General features: G+C 45.4%; 1 protein-coding gene and 1 long non-coding RNA gene across 4 annotated transcripts in view; one reads left to right on the top strand and one right to left on the bottom strand.

The window, feature by feature from the left end:
* Nucleotides 1–24,948, bottom strand: part of LOC119167637 (signal-induced proliferation-associated 1-like protein 2) — a 186,533-nt gene that overhangs the window by 64,612 nt on the left and 96,973 nt on the right. For all 3 annotated transcript variants that reach the window (XM_037419144.2, XM_075865990.1, XM_075865991.1), the window contains exons 14-15: nucleotides 16,920–17,065; nucleotides 8,389–8,503 (exon numbers count right to left, since the gene is read on the bottom strand). In XM_037419144.2, the coding sequence (XP_037275041.2) occupies nucleotides 8,389–8,503; nucleotides 16,920–17,065 (261 nt within the window). The remainder of the gene's footprint in view (nucleotides 1–8,388; nucleotides 8,504–16,919; nucleotides 17,066–24,948) is intronic.
* The window catches only part of LOC142765267 (uncharacterized), a 52,025-nt gene continuing 38,771 nt past the window's right edge, over nucleotides 11,695–24,948 (top strand). The window contains exons 1-2 of the long non-coding RNA XR_012884128.1: nucleotides 11,695–13,038; nucleotides 16,896–17,115. This is a non-coding gene — a long non-coding RNA (uncharacterized LOC142765267). The remainder of the gene's footprint in view (nucleotides 13,039–16,895; nucleotides 17,116–24,948) is intronic.

Genomic DNA, 24,948 nt, shown 5'->3' with positions numbered 1-24,948 from the left:
GCTCTCCATCCCCCAACGTCGCCAGTCTCGTTCTTCACAGTCCCGCCGACCATCTTCCCCCGCCTTCCCACGAGGTTCTCCGACAGAAAACTAAGCGTTGCAGCCCCTGGAGGTGGCGCTGCATCGCTCGGACTGACCGAAAATCCTCTTTTGATGATACCGACAAAACGGAACCTCATAGACGAACAAGTAGATGGCGTACATGTCACTGCTCTTGTAGACACCGGCGCCCAACTTTCCGTGACGACGAGTGATTTTCGCCACAAGCTCAAGAAGGTCCTAACCCCTGCGACCACTCAGTTCGTCCGTGTTGCGGATGGTGGAATAGCATCTACCGTTGGAATGTGCTCCACTCGTGTAAGCATTGCGGATCGACACACAGTTGTTCTCTTCACTGTCCTTGATAATTGCCCCCACGACGTAATCTTAGGCCTCGACTTCCTGTCCGCGCATTCTGCCATCATAGACTGTTCGACCAGTACGCTCCATCTACACTTGCCCGCAACAGAACCTCTTGCACAACGGCCGAGTCGCCTCTGCACAACGGGACACGCGCGTCTCCCTCCACAGACACTGACCTACATAGAGCTTGTCTCAATACCACCAGTTCCCGACGGTGACTATGTTCCGACCCCTATCACCGATGTTCTCATAAGCCGTGGCATTACATTACCGCACACCATTCTGTCCGTCGCAAGAAATTCTACGTGCCTCCCAGTTGTCAACTTTAGCTTGACACCTCAAGTTCTGCCACAAGGGATCTCTTTGGCCTTGCTCTGCACCTCAGAAGACAATGCGGTAGATGTTTTCCCGATGGCCGCTCCTTCTGACCCCCCACGCTCAACATCAATCTGCCACTCGCTCCGACAACGCTATTACTTCTATGATCGCTTCCAACTTAACGCCGCAGCAGACTGAAGAGCTCCACCGGGTTCTGCTGTCCTACATCGACGTTTTTGACATCAGCAGCCGTCCGTTGGGGAAAGCTACTGGTATGAGCCACAGCATAAACACTGGTAATGAGCATCCTATTCATAGGTGTCCATATCGGGTGTCGGCGGCCGAGCGTCACATCATTCAAAGTGAGGTCGACAAAATGCTCGCCAAGGACATCATTGAGCCATCCTGCAGTCCTTGGGCTTCTCCTGTAGTGCTAGTCCGCAAGAAAGACGGTGCATGGCGTTTCTGCGTGGATTATCGACACCTAAACAAAATTACCAAAAAAGACGTCTACCCTCTGCCACGAATAGATGATGCGCTTGATTGCCTCTATCGGTCCTACTATTTTTCCTCCATAGACCTTCGTTCCGGCTACTGGCAGATAGAGGTAGATGAAATGGACCGTGAGAAGACGGCATTCATCACCCCTGATGGCCTATATCAGTTCAAGGTCATGCCCTTCGGCCTTTGTAACGCTCCAGCCACCTTCGAACGAATGATGGACTCCCTGCTCAGAGGATTCAAATGGTCCACCTGTTTGTGCTACTTGGACGACGTCATCGTCTTTTCACCAACATTTGAAACTCATATAGAGCACCTCTCAGCTATACTGGGAATCTTCCGTCGCGCTGGCCTGCAGCTCAACTCGTCCAAATGTCACTTTGGATGTCATCAAATCACAGTGCTTGGCCATTTAGTAGACGCCAACCAGACCCGGCGAAAATCAGCGCTAGCCGCACAGATTAGCTCGCGCCAGTCTATCTGCTTTATTTTCTTCAACTGCATGCACTGGCACGTAGCAATATCATTAGGCGGAAACTGCTGAAGCAAGGACTGCAGCTTTCCATCCCGATATTCGGCGGAGATGGAATCGCCAACGGCGCCGCTTTCCCCGCACATCTTCTTGCATTTCAAGCCATTGCGGCTCTTGAAATTGCGAAGCCATGCATCGCTCAGCTTGAAGTACTTCACGCCCATCTGAAGCGCGAAAAACTCCGCCTTCTGCTTCAGGATGTCGCCTGACACTGGGATTTTCTTAGCGATCATGGCACTGAGCCACACGACGAGCACTTCCTTGAGCTTCGGGTAAACACCCTGGCTCACATTCTTCTTTCCAGCCCCGGTTGATTTGGCAGCCACTTCCCAAGATCTTCGCCTTGTTTTTGATGAAGTCCAGAACAGTTTGCTTCAAAATTCTGAGCTCCCTCTCCAACTCTGCCTGCGACCGACAGCGTTAGACCTGTTCAATGATGGCAGCTTTCTTCTCAATCGTGAGCCTACGAGGGGGCTTTGTGAGCTTTGAAGGCCCGAAGGAAGACAAGGAGCAGCCGGTGTCATTGCTGTAAACGGCAATTCACTCGACAAAAAGCGCAGCATGAAACAGCTAGGAACTTGGTGGATGCTGAAGGTTGGCAAACGTGATCACTGAAGATAGCGCGCAGCAGCAAACGATCAACCACAGACACGACCGCAGAGCTGACAAAACAACATGTGAACGAACACCGTGAGGTTTGGCTTGGCTGAGTCGCTAAGCTAAAGCTGGCAACGGACTGACACGTGCGGTTTTGAAGTTCTATGGGGAACTTGACGGTGCCACAGATGAGTCCGGGAAATCAGACATCAATTATACTTCCAGCTGCGCAATGACACTCGTGAAACGGCATGGTTCGGCTCTGTAGCCTCGATTGCACTGCCACAAAAAGCCGTTCTTGAGTATAGTTTGGAATTGGGCCGATGCGAGCCACTACGAGCGCCTTTGCCGCCACTTTGAATTTGAGGTTAAGTGTGGGATTGCGCTATTTGGTATTCCATTATTTGACTGCTCAGCACAAAAATTTAGACAACAAACACAAGTGACAAGGACCAGCACGTTGTCTCGGATCCTTTTTATCGCGCAAGCCTCGTGACGTGGTTTTCCGGCCACTATGGTGGCAATGCGAGGCAAATTTCGAGCAGTTTGACACATTCACTTCCTTCACTTCCTTCCAAGCCAAGTGTGTACAGGCCTTCCTCCCACAAACAAGTCGCGTTGTGCCACTCACGTGCAGCAGTCACTCGCACATTCATATCATTCGCATTGGCTGGGGAATGCGTTTGTATAACACTGAATCATGGAGCATTTTAAATAATGCAGTGCATCCAAAGTAACCTTAATTTTTTGTAACATCGTGGAATTCGGATCAACCGCAATAGTATTATCGAGATTCCATTGTATAGATAGCACAAAATCAGCCACGTGAACTCATAGCAGCATAAACTTTATACCCCGAGTGCATAGTATATGGAGGTTGATTGACTGATTTGTGGGGTTTAACGTCCCAAAACCACCATGTGACTATGAGAGATGTTGTAGTGTAGAGCTTCAGAAATTTAAACCACCTGGGGTTCTATAACGTGCACCCAAATCTGAGTACACGGGCCTACAGCATTTGGTATATGGAGGGTCAGAAGGAGCAAGCTGAAGGGCAAGAGAGTTGACATGGCAGTGTACATTCACCAGAGTATTTGGCTGACACATAATAATTAGACTGAATTATTTATCTGCAGTGAAAAGGAAGCCATTACATGTGGCGAAATTGCATACGGGGGGACACGGGTCTTAGAAGGCCAAAAATCTAAAAAAAAAAATCGACTTTTTGAAGCTGACATTTTCAGAATCTGTGCCTATTTTTGCACCTATTTGAGAAGTTTCTAGCTTCTCGCGTCATTATTTCTGGCACAAAATCAATTTATAACAACCCTGTGAGATGAATGTGAGTGCAAACTGATGCTAAAATTACGCCTTTATCCGCGCCGAACTGTTGCTGTTACACACGAGCTATCGTGTTCATCTTGGTCTCGTTTAGAAGGGTCGTTCTTCATCTTCCATTTCCCGCCACCGCTGGCTCGCCTTGCTCCTTGTTTTTTTAGCAAAAACGCGTCATTGAGAAGCACTAGCGCGCCATTCAATTGGCTGCTTGGGGCACGTGACAAAACCTAGGCATCAGATTGGCCAAGGGGCGCTTTCGGCGTCTGCTTCACCATCGTGACGCGCACGGACATGCGCCATTTCGTCATGGTGCTACTGACTGCCTGCGGCAGTAAAGAAGTTCCGTGCTACAGTAATTTCTGAAGCGGGTGTGATGGTCATTCGTTCGCTGTGAACTTCAGAAAAAGCCCCGCTATGGCTCAAGACAACGAAGATAACGAACTCGACGAGGTCAACGGCAGTCGCCAAGTCACCGATGTAGGCCTAACTCAAGTAGGAGCCCGTTGGTTGCCGACAACGTTACTGAGAACGGCTTTGTTTTGCAGCCTCATCAGTTAGAGGACAGCAAGTAAAAAGCAGAAGTGAAGCTACAAGAGATATCAATCTTTGTAGTGACGGAGCGGAAGCGCAGTCTTATCGCTAAGCACGCCGATGCCACGGTTCCCCCCACCCGACGAAAAGACCTTGAACTGCGCGACGGGTCGTCAGAGTGGAGTACGCCGCCAACGACGAACAACAGAAAGTCAATCCGTTCGCGGTGAAAATGCTCGCCACCACCGCAATAGAGGCTAGTGGCAACAGGTAGACTGCTTTTAACGACGTGTTCGCAACGTTGTCGCGATCTCCGCTCGAAAGCAGTCTTACGTGAAAAGGAAACTAGCACCTCGGCACTCGCGTAGCCTCGAAATTGATGAGCGAGGGAGCAACTTTGGTTCGCAACATTTACGGGTAACTCATTTTGGACAAGCCGGAAAACATCACCGTGTTTAACTACACATAAATGGAACAGCCATCTCTGGCACCACGCTTGCAAATCAGTTTAATATGCATTTTTCGAGATCAGGTGCTTTTCTTGGCCCCAAGGTAGCATCATCTTCGAAATCTGCTATTTCCTACATTCCTACAGCCTACAAGGATTCTATGTTTCTAACACCTACCTCAGATGTAGAGATAGCATCTGCGGTGTTCGCACTGAAAGACACGTGCTCGCCCGGTTATGATGAAATCAGCGTTTCCCCGATTAAAGCTGCTATCTGTGACATTTCTGCCCCACTAACTTATATCTGCAACAGAATGTTGGAGACCGGCATTTTCCCTGAGAAAATGAAGGTTGCGCGTGTTACTGTCATTCATAAAGGTGGCAGTAAAAATAACCTGAATAATTATCGACCAATATCGGTACTGCCTCTTTTTTCGAAAATCGCAGAGCGTATTATTTATAAACGATTGTATGATTTCATTCAAGTTAAAAATATTATCTTGAAACACCAGTACGGCTTTCAATGTGGAAAATCAGTGGAATCTGCTCTACTGCAGGTAAAAGAAAAGATACTTAGTAATTTCGAACAGTGATATTTTGCAGTTGGAATTTTTCTTGACTTTCGAAAAGCGTTTGATTCGATCAAACACCAAATCTTGTTTCATAAGCTAACGACATATGGTATCCGTGGACTGGCCCTTACATTATTAAAGAGTTACCTCGAAGGCAGAATGCAATATACACAGTTTCAAGAATTAAAGTCAGACTAAGGTAAGATAAACTTTGGGGTCCCACAGGGATCTATTTTAGGTCCTTTGCTCTTTCTTTTGTATATTAATGATATTGCTAATATTTCTTTTACTCCCGCCATTGCTATGTACGCTAATGACACTAACGTTTTCTTTTCTGGTCCAGATTTAAATTTATTAGAGCACCGTGCTAATATCTGGCTAAACGAACTTCATACCTGGCTTAATGTGAACGAAGTAAACTTAAATGTAAAGAAAACACAGTACGTAACATTTCGCCCAAAAAATAGACTTCTTCATAACGTAGAATTGAGTATCAATAACAATATAATAATGCCCGTCAACTCTTGCCGCTTCTTGGGAGTCGTTTTTAGGTTTGACCTCAGCTGGTCTGAGCACATAAATTATGTTCGTGCTAAACTATCTAGATCTCTTGCTATGTTATACAGGCTAAAATATTTATTGCCGCTGCGTGTTAGAAAACAATTGTACTTCGCTTTTATTCATTCCCACTTAACATATTGTCACCTAGTCTGGGGTACGTGCAACAAGATGAATGCTGAACGTGTTTCCTCTATACAAAAAAGGAGCCTAAAAATGATTTCCCATTCTCCCCCATCAACTGACCCTCTGTATAAAAGTCTGAACGTACCACCATTCTCAGAGTTATATCAGATTTCTTTGGCAGCAATGATTTTCCGCGAATTCAAACGTGATCGCACCATGTTCTCAAGCAAATATTTAAATGGACAAGTGGCATATGTCTTTTGCACTATTTCATTGATGGGATCAAGACCAAGAACTAATTATGGTACTAAAGCTATAGATTATCAGATTATTTCATTGCTGAATGCATACCCATCCCTAATCGAATTGGCTAATCAGAACTCAAGTATGTCTCATTTTAAAAAACAAGTAAACCTACTTTTCCTGCCTCCTTGAAATGAAGATTATTTTGCTTTGAACATGAAAATATGTAATTTTGTATATTTATGTAACTTTAAAAAACTGTTAAACCTGAACAATGTGAACTTTGTATAATTTTTTCCTAATGTGTTTTTTACTGTTCGTTTTTTGTTCATATAAGTTGTGCAATGAGCATTTCTCTGATTTTGCTCCTGGCTGTCCGACGTGCAAGTCCGGGGTGAAGACCTCGTCAGGAGACATACGAGTCTCCTTTTGCCTTGCCTCGTGGACATATTTCATGTCATGTAATTATGTCCAAAATAAACTGAAACTGTGTTATTCGACTATCGCGGATTTGTCGCACCCCGCCGTCAGTACAGTTACCGAACTGATAAGCGGCCTCGTGGCAGACAAGCACACGACGACAACTTGCTACAGGAGTAGAAGAAACAACACGCTCGTGCAAACAATCAGTCCTATTACATTCCCGGTGCATATTGACTGACTAAAAGTATGTGTGCCATGATATTTTTTTCTTCGGGGCGAAATAAAGTTTTAACAGCATTATTCTTGAAGCACAGATTTTGACCACTTTCTTTTGCTTGTTCGGTAAAAGTAGACCTAGGACAGCTAGAGCTGTAACTGTTTTTGCACAATGTAGCTAAATGTGCACAAAAAACAATGCTGGAAGCCTATTTTTAATGGGCAGCTTCAATTTTTTTTTATTTTAATATAAAAATTTCTGTATTTGGTTACATGCAATGAACTGTGCCGTAATGAAATGCAATGAACTGTGCTGTAATTTGAGAAGTACTTGTTCAATTTTAGATCAGCTTGAAGCGTTGCACTCCTTAGGCTTTCTAGCATTCATTTATACGTCAATGGCCATGTAATTTTAAGTACATACATCTTTACAGTTAAAAATGTTAGAATTCTATGTTTTCTTCATTTTCTCAAAATGGCAATTCAGCACACCCTGCATGAAAATTACTGCAATATATGGGCAACTATTACAGATAGCAGAATACTTTTTTTGCAGCATGAAGCTATATGTTTGGGGCACACATCATAGAAAGCAGATTTTGATTTATCTTGATGCAAGTTTTTTAAACTAGTCTTTTGTGTGACCACACAATGGCCACATTCAGAGCTGTGAAGTTTAGTGTACTGTAAAGTAAGAAATAATGACCCAATCGAAAATGTGCTTCCTATGTTGTATGTCTTATGCTTTCTACTGTCAATCCCTATGTCATTTATAAATTTTTGACAGGTGGTTATTTTTCCATTGTGGTAAGAACAATAGAAATTGTTATCTTGATTATTTAATTAACTAATGAAGCTACAGAAAAAATCACTGCATTTTTAGAATCAGCAGAACAAACTAAGTAAGCATGTCAACTTTTGTCACATTTGGTTCATAAAATTAATGAGAGAGCCCTAAGACCCATGTCCCCCCTTAAATTTACAATGCATTTTGCAATTTCAAAGTAAAGATATCAAGGACTAAGTTTGTTCATTGTAAAATAAATTTGTTAATGAACATATTTCAGCAATTTTACTGCAGCAACAATTTACAGTACGCTCTCATTAAACGGAACCTGAAAAGACCGGGAAAATGTGTTTCATTTAACAGGAGTTCCATTTATTGAGAGGTGAAGTGGGTTGCAGCATTCAAGTATAAAACCAATCATAACAGAGAAAGTTGTTCCATTTAAGCAGCAGCTCTGCTTAACGAATTTCCGTTTACAGAAAGTCTACTGTATTTTTTTTTTGCCAAAAGATTGCTCATAAGTTAAACGAAACTAGTATTGCCAATAGTTGAAGTCGCAAATGTGGCGATCTCACAAGCCAACCACAGCATAATTATTAACGACACTATCGATAGGTAATAGCAGTAATAGTACCACCCATGGCACTGCCAATGGGCCAATCAATAGTTTCCTTACACTAATAGCAGCTAACTAAATGACAGTTCTACATCATTAGCACACCTACTATGCACCTAGAATGCAGAAAGCATTGTGGCACGAGTTATCAACTCGATGCGTAAAAAACTGGTCACTTGCCTCGCATCCGTCGGTGACACAGGCCAACCTGGTCACAATCTCCTGCGCCTCGTCAGCGTCAGAGTCACGTGCCCGAAGGACTACGCACTCTCCCTGGTGGTAGAAAAGCTTCAGACTGGGAACGAGAGACATCAACGTGACCAATCAGTCAAACTAACAGACACAAAAACAACCTGCCGCAAGACACAGAAAAACAAGCAAACTGATGTTTAAGCTTTAAAATAATGAGCTGCTTGCAATGTACAGTATGATGAAATCGAACAAAAAAAGCAAAATGAACGCTAATTTTCTCGCATGTAACTGAAACGAGATGTAGTACTCAGTTTGAAAGCTCCATGTTTCACCTACCTGTTTCTGCCCCGCTGCGCCCCCGATGGTAGCAGTGGAAAAGTGTAAATGTAGAAAAACTAGGAGCCCTTCCCATATTTAGAAAAGGGCGGGGGGGGGGTGAATAAGTGAAGCTTGGCAAGTGTATGCCTAACCTGCTACATTTTAAAGACGATAGTCTTATTTGGGGACCTTTGATGCAAAGTTTTTGGTCTGTCTGTCTGTACATTTGTCTGTTTATCCCCCCTTAACGGCACCACAGGCATGAAACGATACTCTAAACAGCGGACCCCATCCGCAGCGCCCACCAATATTGCTCAAGTTTTAGCGTTCATACTTGTGCGATTGTCGATTAAAAAGCGATTATTGCACATATCCGAAACACCATAACAACACGGCAATATTCTGCATGTGTGCCTTTATACTTGAAAAGGCACACATAAGCAATTCCATGGATCAAAGCATTTCTAACGCTGCGCTGATAATACAACGCTTGCATGAAAAGGCAAGTATTTCCAACGCTTTGCTAAGACGACATGGTGGAGGCACCTACCCGTCGCCTTGCGTTCTACACCTTATCGCCTCTAAGACGTGTGTGCACGCCGCGTGCTTCATTTTCCAAGATAACTGCCAGATAGCGCTCATGTCTCATGTGTAATGCGACTCGGTGCGCTCGTTCGCCTCCGCTGCACGCTTGAGGCAGTCTGATGCAGCGCCTCCAGAATCCCATTCACCGATTTCCTTGCCCAGAACATCAAATAAACGTTTTGTTCACTCTCTCCAGATGCAAGGCTTTCGTCTTTCGACGAAATTTGCAGTGTAACATGCAGATACGAGTCCAATTTTTTTTCTTCTTTTTTATCACATTGCACAACACTTCGTCCCAACTTTTTTCTTCTTCTATGCACGAGAGCACCTTCACCCCTGTGCTATTATCAGTGCAACATTTTGGTTGCTACAAGCAAAAATGACAGTCATGCATGAAACAATCAAATAATCAAAGTAAAATCACTAGTGACCTTGATAAAACATCAGATAGCCATATGAACCACGGCTGATTGGCAACAAGCCCACCATTAACACAGCGTCAATTAGAGTATAGCAAAACAGAGCATACAGTAAAAGCTCGTTAATTCGAATTGCAAGGAGAAGCCACCTCAGTTTGAATTAATGAAAATTCAAACTAACGAAAGTGAAGAACAATAGTACACTGTGAGTAGGGCATAACAATTTATTTTTTGAAAAAATCTGTGATCGCGGTCTGCCTTCTTTCCTTGAAGGCGACAGCCAGCACTTTTTGCTCTAACGAGCGAATTTGGCGGAAGGTCTCTTCTCCGCCTTCTTCAAAACTTAAGAAAAGACAGGCGGCATTCAATCCGGCCATAACTTCCGCAGCAGAGGGCCGCGCTGGTGCTTCGTCCTCCTCCTCATCATCGTCACTGGCAGCGACAGATTCTGCACTTCTCACCTGACATATTATGTTGCCATCCGTGAGTGCACAACACACGACTGCACTTGAGTGCACTTGCGAACGCATTTCCTTTATCCAAATGAGAAGCGCTTTCTCGAGGTGAGGATACTTTGCAGGCCGCAACCTCCTCCTTTTGGTCGCAACTTCTGCCTCTAAGGCGTCTTCAATAGTCCTCCTATTTTTTATATAAGTAGATAGCATCGTTTTCGGTATCCCATGCTTTTTTGCGATATCTTGCTTAGGCAAGAGTCCGCTGTCCACTTCCCGCAGGATATCGGCTTTTTCCTGAAGTGTTTTGACACAGTATTTGCCGCGGGCACATGCCATCAAGTCGGAGCAGCAAAATCGCGACAGACGGGAAGCTACTACTGGCGCTACCGCAACAAACGTTAGCCGAGGCCTAACACCAACACAAAGAATCGCGACAGTCGGAAGCTACTCCCAGCACCAACAACCTAGGTGTACGAGGCACGCCTGAGACACTGCAGAGAAGGCTGGGCGAAGCTACGACGCATACGATTTGCTGTGTGCTGGTCATGCCCTCTGTCATCTAACAGCGACAACTACGCAGGACTTTCAAAGGCTCCGAGATTGGCACTTAAAAAAAAAAAAAACAAATCTTGGAGGTTACGTAGGACGGACAGCAGGCAGCCGCCGAGAGAGAGATTGTGGGTGGTGAAGAGTAAGTGGCGCTATTTGCTGCACTCTGGCCTCCGTGCCAGTTTCTCCGTTTTTCTCTCCTCTCCGCTCCCTGTCCATGCTGCCTCGTAACTCGGCAGCAGTCCTATCGAATGACTAGCCAAGCCGCCGGTGGCGCGTAGTTCGAATTATCCGCGGCGGAACCTATTCGCAACCGAATTAACGGGCTTTTTTATTCATAGGCTTGTATGGAGCTTGGCCGGACCATAACTTACAGTTCCGAGTTATCCATAAATTCGAATCATTGAAGTTCGAATTAACGAGCTTTCACTGTACAAATATGCAATGTACTGTCATACCATCTAGGGCCTTATTTGTGTAAATCCACATTTCTGTACACTCACTGCTTGAGTTTTTCACAGGCCGGCGAAATACATCTGCCGGCGAAATCCATCTCTTATAACTTTGCATAAAAATCTAGCATGGTAACTAGCGCACCAGCACTGCAAGCTCGATGCTTACTATAGGCACAAACTTGTAAATGTTGTTAATAGGCCGTTTCTGGTCATAATCTGCCAATTGATTCTCACTGAAAGAAAACAAAAATTCTAGTACCGTCGGGAAAGTCAATGCTTTTTATTTACACTGAGATGAATGCATTAACCAGAAGGTGCACATGAACTGTGAACAAGCAGTCAGCACACGGCATTGTGCAACACTGTACCATGACAATCATAAAGCACCAAGGAGGCCAACCATTGGTTTTCTCGTCATTGAGTGCCGTATAAACTGAAATATAAGTTGAGATACAATACTCGCAATAAAACAGCGAGCTAAAGTCACCCCTAGTCTTAAATAGCGGTGTCTAGCTGACAGTGCGCCGCTGTCTGGCAACACGTAGCTTGCATGCGCGTGAAAAGCCACACACGGCTATATCCACATCTAAATCTAACAACAGGCATATTTTTCGTGTGTGCCTGTATTTTTGGTGTTTGTAAAGTGATTATGATTTGTTCTGAGCTTTCGCTCCATTTGACATTGCATTTGATTTGTATCACATTTTTTTTCATTCACATAATACGAGTAGCGGCACGAGGAGGCAGTTCTCAGTAGCGTCTAAACTGAATGTTGCTAAGTTCGCAAAAGCAAACGACAACATGGCTGCTCAGCGCCGCTTGGGTGTTTCAGAAAAAAGCGTGCGTTGTTGGACAGTGCAGAAAAGAAAGCTGCAGATGTGCAATCCTCGGAAAATGTTTTTTCGTGGGCTAAGAGTGGTTCATCCCCAGCTAAAGGATACGCTACCAGACTTTGCAAGGGAAGTTCATGCGAGCTCGCTGCCAGTGAACTTAAATACCATTCACAACAAGGCTGTGCAGCTCGCTCAAGAAGCTGGGCTCACGAGAGAAGAGTTCCGTGCACTAAATTCGTAAGTGCGTCGATTCATGAAATTCAAGGGATTTTTTCTTTGCTGGCACACATCCATCTGTCAAATGTTGCCGAAAGAGTTCGAGGACAAGCTTGTGAACCTTCAGCGCTTTGTAAACCAGCTTCAAGAACTGCACAACTAGGTCATGTGCAGATTGGCAATGCCGATGACACCACCGTGTGGTTCGACACGTGTTTGTCGACCACGATCACGCAGCGTGGCGCCAAGGATGTGAAGCTGTTGTCCAATGGCAATGAGCACTCGCTCTTCACCGTCATGCCGGCTTGCAGTGAAAGACAGTAAAAAGCTTTTGCCCTTCATCATTTTCAAACAAAAAAACAATGCCAAAGAAACATTCCCACCAGGTGTTATTGTTGGCATCAACCAAAAAGGATGCATGAATGAGGCCATGACGCTTGAATGGATATGAGTACCGTATTGACTTGCGTAATCCTCGCACTCGCATAATTCTCGCACCCCCCTCATCGCCCAACAAAAATAAGATTTCTTTTTTTTCCTCGAGTAATTATCGTACCCCCGAAATGTCGTATGCTCGTTCCAGCCACTGATGATGATAGCCCGCACCATCTCCTAAGCATAGAGTACTATTATTGCACCGAGATTCAATCCAATTCAAGCCAAGCCAAAGTGGGAAGTGGATGTTGCGGCGTATTTTGTACGTTGTGCCCAAAATGTTACGACGTTATGAGAAGATACGAAAACTACACCGCTGCTTTTAAGCTGAGAGTGATTGATCTTGCACTAAACAAAGGCAACAAGGCCGCCGGTAGGTCCTTCGGAGTCGATGAGTGTTGTGTTCGCTTAATGAAAGCCACCAAGACGCGTTGGGCCTTCCGTGTGCCCAAGACTGAGATTGATGGTAAACTTTATTTCGTCAGAAGGCAACTGCGGGGCAATTCTGTTAAATGGCCATCATTCCAATACTGAAGTCCTACGCTTACCTTTTGCGGGCTCCTGTTGAGCCACGAATGCTGCCGCTAGGCCCACGAGCTTTGCGTACGGTATTCTAACTCTCGGCTATTCGCTTGCGCCTTCTGTGTCTAAAATAAATCTTGTCTTGTGTTGAAGCTGTGCTTTTATTGTTGAGGTAAGTTTTAATTAGTACTTCTTGAAGCTTGCTGTTAGTTGCTGGTGTGAGAATCCCAATTTGCGGCCACTTAGTTTTCTTTTTCGAACTGTATGTTTTCGTGGATAGTTTTCTCATGTAATTCTCGCACCCCCCAACTTTGCATCGGTTTTCCGCCAAAAAAAAAAGGTGCGAGGATTGTGCGAGTAAATACGGTAACCTGGAACCTTGGGCCAAGTGCACTGCTGCTTCCTCGCAGCATGCTTGTGTTGAAAGCGTTTTGTTGTCATTTGACTGATGCTGTGAAGTGCGCACTCGGCGATGGAAAAATAGACCTCATCGTGATACCAGGTGGTATGACGTCTACTCTCCAGCCGCTCAACGTAGTGCTAAAAAAGCCGTTCAAGAACCGAGTGTGGATGGAGTATCACGAGTAAATGTCCGGCGACAACCCAAAGATGCCGACTGGCCGCCTCCGCTAGCGACTGTTTAGGGCAGGATGCTTTTCGCCTGGCGTTTCTTGCCAGATTGCATGGTGGAAAATGCTTTTTAGAAATGTTGCATCGGCAACTTGCTGGATGGCATGGAACATGATGCACTGTGGCAGGCAGGCAGCAACAAACTCTCGTCTTCAGAAAAGAGTGGCGCTTCGTCTGATGAAAAAGAGCAGTTGCGATGGTGGTTAAGGGGAGCTCCGCCGATCAGAGTACAGTGCACCCGATTTGCAAATAAGTGTGCTTCAGCAATTTTAGGTTTTCCCTTTGTTTTTCTTTTTCGGTCACCTATACTTGGGGGGTCGACCTACACTCCCACTCGACCTATAGTCCGATTCATACGGTATATGCACAGGTTCACTTTAACTTTAAAGCTATGTGCTACAATTGTGCACAGTTTTTCACAGCCAAGAGTGGTGCGGGGACAAAGAAAGATAACATATTAATTGCCCTTGCCTTAGTCCGCTTAACAGCTGAAGCTATGACACGGAGGAAGCACATGATTAAAAAAATCTGGATGCTCTCATGCCCACGGACATCACCACTGAGCTTGGAATGCTGGTGGCAATGGTGAACCTACAATTTTGCTTTGAAGCACATGACTTATTTATGCATGGTCATCTATCGTATATTACCAATTATAAGTCCACATTTTTTTCATAAAATGGCCTCCCAAAGTTCGGGGGTCAACCAATACGCGGAATCGTAAAGATGATTTGGAATCATAAAGTCGGCTTTTCTGAGGGGTCCAACGAATGGTCGTCATGCTTGTCCTCAGATTCACTGCTATTCGACGCATTGATAACTTCAGTCATAGAGGCAACGGAGTCGCACTAACTGCTATCTCTCAATGCCCGCCCGCCACATTCGGAGCCGGACATTTTTACGATCTGCTAGGACGATCGCGAAACTACGGTCTAGCTATGGTGGCTAGAGGAGGCGGTGTCAGCAACGGTGCGTCAGAGATACAACATTTTTTCATGACCCATGGCCAACGACATCACGGTCTCAATGGTAGCACCACGGCATCGGCACGTCTGTCAGGCAAGATCGACAACAACACCTGCACTCACCGCATATTGGTGTGACAGCGCATGAGCGCGAGATGCATTTATCGCTCACTGACAATGCAACACACGCTTATATGTCAGAAAAAACTTCGAGATGCATCTCTGCCTCCCAAAAAACATGAGGTTTACCGCCTGCGAAAAATGTGACATGCGTTTCTCGCTCTAGTGGCCAGCGGGCCCTAACAGTGCTTGCTAACTAGGTATAATTCAAAAATTCAGATTTCCCTGAAGCACCATGGGTGTTTCATGAAAAATCTGGAAGCGCCGTGTGGGATGGCAGCACTTTGCAAGGAACTAGACCACATGACCAGTCAAATATAACCTGCGCTAACCCATGAGCGTCATCACATATTGTTGCACTCACGATGCGCTCAGCCTGTTCGCTATTTCTGCATTTCACCTCGGTTGCAAGCAGTGGTGTGCATTATCTGAAAAGCTGCTGAAGGGACGCCAAGATGCCACCACTACAGCGGCAACAGTACAGCGCTGCTTTGAAGTGGCAAGCCATCCTCTATGCAGAATCGGAAAGAAACGCTGAAGTAGGGCAAAATTTCAAAGTGTCCGTAAAGTGCTGGAGGGAATGGAGAAAATAAAAGGAACAAGATCTTTGCGTGCATTGTGAAACGCCGTTCCTTTCGCGAACGAAAGTCTGCATGGTGCCCTGCTGTTGAGCAGGCAGTTCGAGATAGGGTTCATGACTAGATGAGCAAAAGCTTGAGTGTTTTCTATGATGATATTGAAGACATGTGACTCTTGCTAACCGAGTTCAAACCGAGCTCTTTGAGTGAATAGGCACAATGGGTTAATTATGTCTAGTATGGACTGCCAACGGACATGGTCCGCCCAGCATTTTCCACGTGTGGCATCCCAGTAGCACCAGCAGCTCTTCCACGTGAACAGCAGCAGTGGCTTGCGCGATGGCAACGAATCGTGATTTCTGCATTCTTCTGTCAAGCGGCGACGGGTGTTCAGCAATATCTCATGGCCAAATAAATGTTTCTTTGCACCACTTTTTCTTTTGAAGACTTACTGGTGTGCTATGGCAGCAGTATGAAGCTGTGTTTAGAGTTAACTTTTTTTTTTTGCCTAAAAAGGGTTTCGAAGTGGTAGGGTCGACTTAAAATTGGCAATATACGGTAATTTGCTCGTGTGAAGACATGCTCATTGTGTACAATACATCCGTTTATATGATATGTGTTCAAGGTCATGTGAATGAGCGTGTGCAGTTCGGGCCAACCAATGAAGGTGAAAGATTGCCTGGATGTTATACGACTGCCTGAAAGCATGGCGTAATTTCTGATGGAATGCACACGTTCTGCTCCGAGTATGCATCTGCTAGCATAGTGGCAGCCACTGCTAGAGGTCATCAAGTGAAACGCCAGTGGGCTAGACAAGACAGATGCTTGGGCCAGTTGGTGATTGGGAATTGACATATTGCGCTGTGCAAATATGTTGGGCTAGACAGGCTGCCCCATGTCCCCATGAAGTCATTAGTAAGCTGTCTTTTACTGCTATTTACAATGTTTACACAGCCTTTGACTTATTCAACAGTAAAATCGCTTGGTATTTCTGTCGCTTTTCCGCTCAACTGCATTTTATTATTTTTTCCCTTTTATATCATGTTCTTTCAAACAGGAAATTGCACTACACTTTTAATAAATGAAAATATCACAAACAAAACTGCTGCTCAAGTAGAACAACTGACTCTGATATCAATGGTCTCTTACATGAATTATGCATCTCTTTCAATCTCTCAAAAACAAGACTTTTGAATGGAACATATTTCCCACACTTCTTAAGGTTACGTTCAGTTGTCATGTTTCTACACGAATCCAATGACCTCAGTTCTAATATAAGAGACATTCTTGTCTGGACACGTTGATCCTAAGCATGACTTAATAATTGACTGAAGGTCTTACAGCAGTCAACAGGTTTGATATGATCTATCTTGCCAAGTGTGTCACGATTGTGAACTGGCTGATGCATAATGCAGAATGGCGACCATTGACAGCCTCACCTGCTGCTGTGTGACGACCATCCAAGCACTGCTGCGGTCGCACAGCCAAAGACCGGCTCTCCTGTGGCATCGTCTAGCAGCACCAGTGAGCTGGCCGAGATGCCCAGGATGCAGTCGCACACACAGCCTTGGCCCTGGTCTTCCACCTGAAGGTCACGTTGCATGTGAAGATTTTGCACTTTCGATGGTCATGCAGGTACCACTGATCATTAATATGGAAAAGCAGCTGCACTCATACAAGTTGGACCTAGAGGGGGGACAATGCTTTCAAAACATATTTCCTTATTTTAGAGCAAAGTCATTAAAACCGAGCTCATTTGGGACCAGAAAGGTTCGTAGGTACATGCCACAGATATTGAGCCAGCTCCACTACTTGCCTCCAGACTGGACACAGCAATATTCGCAGTATAGCCCAGCCAGGAGAAGTCAAGGGCATTGAGAGAGGGAAAGCAATGCATAGGCTCAGTGTAGGAGCCTGGCTGTAACAAGGGCAAGAAGGTGGCAGAAGGTAAAGCATGGCTAATCATAAAAGTGCCCAGTGCAAGATGAGCTCACGTGCAGGATTAGCTCACAAATGTGCTAGGAAATGGAAAGCCAAGAAATAGCCAAGCAACTGCAATAGCAAAACATCAGGATAGCGAGAGTTCGGATGGTGCATGGCAATGCATAACTCCTTTAAACATTGCTAAACCTTGATCTACTTTGCCTAACTTTGCATTACTTTGAACTGCCATCGCTGATGGTTCACCTAAGCTCCACTGTCCCTTGATTTTTACGACGTCAAACTATTGAATTAAGTTTGTTGCACAACAAGGTTGCGAGAAGACCAGGCGAAAAAGCTGCACTGAGCAGCTTGAGGAAAAACTGGCCACCTCACACACTGAGCGATTACAGCAGTTCAAGGCATGCCCTATACCAAATGCATGAACAGAACAGCAGAAACAGTAAGCAAACACGGTAAGAAATAATGAACAAGGGCATAAGAAATAATGAACAATAAGAGCATAAACATTTGAAAAACCAACATTGAGTCAGTTAAAACTATGCTTAATTTTTAGAGTTTTTTAATAAAAATTTCACAGCTTATAGGCATATATACCATATATACTCCCATAATGAACTCGCTTTTTGTCTCGAATGCCTGGCAAACACACAATAACCAGTCGATCTGCTTTGCATGTGGCGGCCCTGACCATATTGCCCGATACTGCGGTCGTGGCGGGCCTGGCTACACAGACGCCCGATCACAGAGCAACTACATGGACCGACCCCCATCTGGTTACGAAAGTTCGGATCCTCAGCCTAGCACGCCTTCACGTGACTATCCAGCAACTTCGTCTTGTCGCTCACCTTCACCCAATCATCGCTCCTTGTCACCCATGCGTCCACGACGGGTCCCTCAAAATGAGAGAAACAAGCCATTGCAATGCAGGAGGCAAGAACTGCACTATCGGAACGCTCAAGTCCTCGAACTTTGCCGTCAATTATTATCGAAGTTTTTGTATACGGCGCCCATGCATACGCTTTTGTAGATACCAGTGTCGCCCTGTTCGTTATGGACGCTAAACTTAGCTGCCAGCTGTAAAAAGTGACCATGCCTCTTGATAAGATGTGTTTACGTTCAGCGAATGGAGAACCTGTTCGACCTACAGCCTTCTGCACTGCCCGACTCACCATCGCAGACGACCACTACATTGTTGAATTTATTGCCTTTCCTCCTGCTCTCATGATACCATACTTGGCTGGGATTTCCTATAGCGTGATCACGCCGTTATAGATTGTGCCTGTTCCGAACTTGAACTGCTGCCGTGGTTTGACCAGCCCTGCAACCACACGCATCAAACCGTACACAAGCTAGTTGTCAGAGAAGACACCGACATTCCACCGAGAGCAGCTGTTTTACTACCTGTGTTCTCTGACGGCATGTGTGATGAAGTAGCACTCTTTGAGCCATCAATCCTCTTTCCAAGCTGGAAACCACTTTTTATACTTTATTCCATCCTCTCAATTTCTAATGGAGCCAGTGCTCTCTGCCTCACTAATCCCTTTCCGTACACCATCAAACTGTTTGAAGGCGAATCTCTTGGATGCATGCAGCCCATTGATAAGGGACAACACCATGCAGCAAGAATCATTTTGAAGTTACCTCGCCGCCGTCAGTAGCCTTAACCACTCTCGAAAGTATTTGATTCGACGATCACAGACGGACTTTCGCCATCTGAACGATCTGATCTCCTCCAACTGCTGTACCAGTTCCGCGAATCTTTCGATGTTGTTGAACCCACACTTGGCCACACTTCTACCACTCTTCATTACATCGATACAGTAAAAACTCGTTACAATAAAATGAGATATAAAAAACTCATGTATAAACCGAAGGAATCTTAATTCCCCTTGAAATTCCCATAGACGCCTATATATTTAAAATCTCGTTTTAACGAAGCAAAAATTTCCTCACAATGAATATAACGAAGCATACTATGTCCACAACAAGCATTTACTGATCATTTTGATGATGATGTATGGTGTTTTTGGCGCAAGGGCCATTTGTTGGCCAAAGAGCGCCATTTCATCTTACTAAAAATATGGACAATGATTGTGATAAGCGGCTGTATAAGGGCCATAAAATTCCTCGCGATAAGGCGGGTAAAAACATACAAGTAATAAAATGATGACCATGCCGTGAAAGATGTGTGTGGTGTGAATGATGACAAAAGTTGGTGATAATAAGACGATGGTGGATATGTATGGCATTAGCACAAGTACCTCACACGTTAGTACCCTTGCGTGCAAGGGCCGTGAGGCAAGTGCTTTCCTGTGTAGCCACCGCAGCAAAAACCTCTCTAGAGAGGTCGTGCTACGGTATGCCCGGGTATATGATATGAAAATTATGAATTTTCTTTAAAAACGCTAATAATGATTTGTGACTAAAAAGCGGTTCCCTACCGACAAACATTGAAGGGTGTAAAGGTATATGTTGTCGGTAGGATAGTGGGAAGTGTTGTCTTCTTAGAGTGTCTAAATGTTTACATTGAATTAAAACGTGAACAACTGTTAATGTCTCACCACATTTATCACACAATGGTGGATCACCACCGGACAAAAGATGTGTGTGTGTCGTGTATATGTGTCCTATCCTGAGTCTTGTTAGTGTTACCTCTGTTAGACGTGATTTTGATACTGGTGGCCAATGGCCAAGGTGTGGCTTGATAACGTGTAGTTTGTTTTGTGTGTGTGTATCCCACTTGCTCTGCCAGTAGTCCCGGAGGTTTCGCTTGAGAGACGGCTTAAGATCAAGGGCCGGGATTGATATGGATGTAATGGCGGTGCTCTCATGGACGGATGCAGCGAGCTGATCCGCCCTCACGTTGCCTTGAATCTCACGGTGCCCTGGCACCCAGCACACTACAACATGTTGTTTGTGTGTGTGGAGTGTGCATAAAATGGAGTAAAGTGAGACAAGGACTGGGTTTTTGTGTTTTTTAAGAGTGTGCAGAGCCGTTACTACACTGAGGGAGTCTGTATAAATTACTGCTTTTTGTATTTGTAATTGTTTTATGTGTTTAGCTGCCACAAGTATCGCGTAAGCTTCCGCTGTGAAGATACTTGTGCGTGGATGTAGAGGGCCAGCATCCGAAAAGGATGGGCCGACAGCAGCGTAGGACACAGAGGAGTTAGTCTTGGAGGCATCTGTGAAGAACTCAGGACGTGTGTATTTGTGTTGAAGTTCCAAAAAGTATGTTCGGATATGGGCAATAGGTGCATGTTTTGTAACTTCTAGGAAAGACACATCGCAGTCTATAGTCTGCCACTGCCACGGTGGCGGGTATGCTACAGGAGCCATTAAACTATGTTCAAGTGACACTGCAGTTTCTTGAGCTAGACACTTCAGGCGAACTGAGAAGGGCTGCCTCATCGAAGGCCTGTTTTGAAACAGAGTTGAGCTCGACAAATCATTAATTGTAGAGTATGAGGGGTGCTCCTTGTCTGCTTTCACCTTAAGGAAGTAAACAAAGGACATGTAGGTTCTTTGCAGATGAAGCGACCACTCATTTGACTCAACGTAAAGGCTTTCTACGGGGCTGGTGCGAAAAGCACCCGTAGAAAGGCGGATGCCCAAATGGTGCACGGAGTCCAGCATCTTCAAGGCACTTTGAGTAGCAGACTGATAGACAACGGCCCCATAATCTAAGCGGGTGCGAATGAGGCTTCTATAGAGGTTCATGAGGCATTGCCTATCACTACCCCAAGTAGTACGTGACAACACTTTTAAAACATTCATGGCTTTTAAACATTTTGTTTTTAGATACTTGATATACGGCACGAAGGACAACTTGTTGTCCAAGATTAGGCCTAAGAATTTATGCTCGGCTTTGACGGACAGACATTGCCCGTTCAGTCGAATGTCAGGTTCCGAGTGCATGCCTCTCTTTCGAGAGAACAAAACACACGTGCTTTTTTGTGGGTTCAGTCGGAATCCGTTTTCCTCTGCCCATTTGGAGAGCTTGTTTAAACCTAACTGAACCTGCCGCTCACACAATGGCAGATTGCAAGACCTAAAGCCAAGCTGGACGTCATCGACATATGTGCAATAAAACATATTGCGAGGGATGGACAAGTGCAAGGAATTCATTTTTATGAGAAAAAGTGTGCAGCTAAGTACACCACCTTGTGGCACGCCTGTTTCCTGAACAAATGTTTGGGAAAGAACCGTGCCCACTCGGACACGGAATGTCTGGTTTGACAGGTAACTTTTGATTATGTGAAACATTCTTCCGCGCACGCCAAGGTGGGAAAGGTCTCTTAGAATGCCGAAACGCCATGTTGTATCATAAGCCTTTTAGATATCGAGGAACACAGAGAGAAAATATTGTTTATGGACGAAGGCGTCTCTGATCTGTGCCTCGATACGAACAAGGTGGTCTGTGGTGGATCTACCTTCTCGGAACCCGCACTGAAATGGGTCGAGCAAATTATTTGTTTCAAGAAAATGTACAAGTCGGCAGTTTATCATTTTTTCGAAGACTTTGCACAAGCAGCTTGTAAGTGCTATAGGCCTATAACTCGAGGGTAAAGAAGGGTCTTTGCCCTCTTTCAAAATGGGAATAATAATAGCCTCTTTCCAGGAGGTAGGGATAGCGCCAGAAAACCAGATAGCATTGTACAAACAAAGTAAGGTTTTTCGTGTTTCGATTGGTAGGTTTTTTAACATTTCATACACTAGACGGTCAGAACCTGGTTTACTGATCATTTTGAAATACATCAAATCGATATATTATAGCGTGCGACAGTTTACGTCTCATCACGACTACGGTAATTCAAAACTCGCGTCTTGCGCTCCCTGGGAGCCACCTTCCAACAGGCATGTGGGAGCAAATCTTCCGGCCTCCCCTTTCCTCAGAAACTAATGCGCTTGCCCGCGCAGCAACTCGCACGAGCGTGCGCGTCAGCCGGCCTTCCCTCTCCTGTAGAGCTGGTTGACCCGCCCGCGCATCTGACCTCCTTCTCCCCTTCAGCTCTGCGCCAGAATGGCAGAGATTGTGGCTTTGTTCTTTGTTGTTCGCTGTGGAAGAGCAACACCACCTGTATCAGTTTCCTCCGCTAGACACGAGATGTACAACGGCAGCGGCAAACGTAGGCACAAAAATATAACAATCAAGCAGAAGTCATCAATGTTGAAACCTGTTGAGTGCAGCGTCAAGAAACAAAACAATAACCGAACATTTCGGCGATGTCGCCAGTGGGTGCTGCGGGCAACCAGGCCCCTACGTTGTGGGATGCTCTCCAAGACGCCTGCGTTGCGCCTGACTGCGACACTTTCTGCACATACGTTGGTGCCAATACTGACGTGGTGACAACCGAAAAGTTGTCAGATGCAGGGATTGTGCCCGCGGTGACGGGGGTGCATGACGACAGTGATGAATGTGTCAATACCCCAGAGCCTAATCTTGGCGAAACCATCATACCGACGCCTGAGCAAGCGCTGGATGCGACAGACAGACCTGTTGCGCTGCTTCTTTGATGCTTGTGATGACGGCGAAGACAAACTCAAAATAGCTGCTGCAGCTGAAAAAGCAGTCATCCGTGTGAGGAATACCGCATTTACTCAATTCGAACGCGCCCTCGATTATAACGCGCACTCGGTTTTCACGACGAAAAAAAAAAAAAGTAAGACATCGATTGCAACGCGCACCCATTTTTCTCGTTGGCCCGCACGATCACACTACTCGGGAAAACGACTCCTTTCGGGAGCGCTTCCGTTTAAATATGAGGTACGGGGGAAGCTTGTGCTTATCTGACGTGCAACGGAGCATTGCGTCACTCTTGTTTTACCGTGGCCCGATGTCAGCATGCGAACTTGCTTCGCCTCTTCTTCTCGACGGTTGTGGTGCCAGGCATGTCGAAGTAAAGAGGCGTCTGATCGGCATTCCCGATTTGCCCAAGCAGGTAGCCGTTGTTGTGCCGCAAGTTTCGGACGAACCTCTGAAAACTGTGAAGCTTTTCTTCGTACTCCTCCAACAAGTTTTGGCGCATGCCCGTTCGTTTTCGGAGGGAAAAGCCTTTCCTCTTCGTAAAGTTAGTTAGCCAGCACCTGCTCGCTTTGAACTGGCTCCGCGTTAGCCCTTTTTGTAAAGCTAACTGCATAGCCCGCACTTAGAGCAGTTCTGTCGTCACGGGCTGCTGTGCCGCTCGCTGCTCAAGCATATACTCGGCGAGCAGCTCTTCAATTTGCGGAAACCGACCCTGCTGTGGTCGACTGAAGCCTTTGCATGAATCTTTGACAATCTTCTGCTTTTGTTTCCGCCAGTCCCACACGCACGTTTCGGGAACTCCGAACGACCGCAATGCGGCGCGATTTCCGTCTGTTTCGGCACATGCGATGACTTTTCTTTTAAAAGCGGCATCGTGGTGCACTCGTCAAGTTTCTGGAGTCGGCCCTTCCATGCCGTCGATGCTAATGAACTACAAGATGACGAACTCCTCAGCACACGTACGAAGTGCCGCACATGGGAAGCACATAGGAAGAAATGGCCGACGCGCCATGCCGAACAACACAGGGGGCGGCCCTTTTGGAAGTGCTAATGGCAATAGAATGACCGTATTCATTTTTTTTTCGCACTCGATTTTAACGCACATGCGATTTATGAACTCGCTTAACCAGAAAAAAGGTGCGCGTTAGATTCGAGTAATTACGGTAGTTGGCAAAAGTCTATTAAGGACTATTTTTTTTTCAAAGTGATCTGCCAGCTAGTGTGCTGAATTCGGCGAAAATAAAGTGCATTGTTCATTAACTTGCCGTTTTTTTTTTTGCCTTTCGACGGCCGTTTTTCTCTGCGCGGCATGCTGCTGTGATATTTGGTGGTAAGTACATTTTCTCTTGCTGGCTAATTGTCGGTAAAAATGAATATTGGCTATAACAATGTAATGGTTAAAACAAGGTAATTAAGACTTCCCCTTCAACTTTGTTATAACGAGGTTTGACTGTACCAGCTCTCATGTGCATCTTTGGCAATGACCATACCGTGTTTTCGCGCGAGAACGCCAGGTTATTACCGAGCAGGTGGAAGATATGCTCCAAAATAGCGTCATTCAACCTTCACGAAGTCCATGGGCCTCACTTGTAGTGCTCATTAAAAAAAAGATGGTTCCATTCGCTTCTGCATGAATTACCAGCGCTTAAATAAGATCACTCGAAAAGACGTGTACCCTTTACCGATGATTGACGATGCCCTTGATACTTTACAAGGTGCCGAGTTTTCCTCATCGTTAGATTTGCATTCAGGGTACTGGCAGGTGCGCCTTGCAGATTCTGATCGACCAAAAATAGCCTTCGTGACACCCGACGGCCTATATGAATTTAATGTCATACCCTACAGTGTCTGCAATGCACCTGCCACCTTCGAACGCATGATAGGCTCGGTTTTTCGGGGATTGAAGTGGCAAATATGTCTCTGCTATCTCGACGATATTGTCGTTCTTGTGCCAGGCTTTGCAACACATCTCGAGCGCCTGAAACACGCCCTAATGT

This window comes from Rhipicephalus microplus, chromosome 6, assembly GCF_043290135.1.
Source record: "Rhipicephalus microplus isolate Deutch F79 chromosome 6, USDA_Rmic, whole genome shotgun sequence".
Taxonomy (NCBI): domain Eukaryota; kingdom Metazoa; phylum Arthropoda; class Arachnida; order Ixodida; family Ixodidae; genus Rhipicephalus; species Rhipicephalus microplus.
Note: the sequence above shows the minus strand (reverse complement) of the source record. Positions and strands in the feature narration are given on the sequence as shown.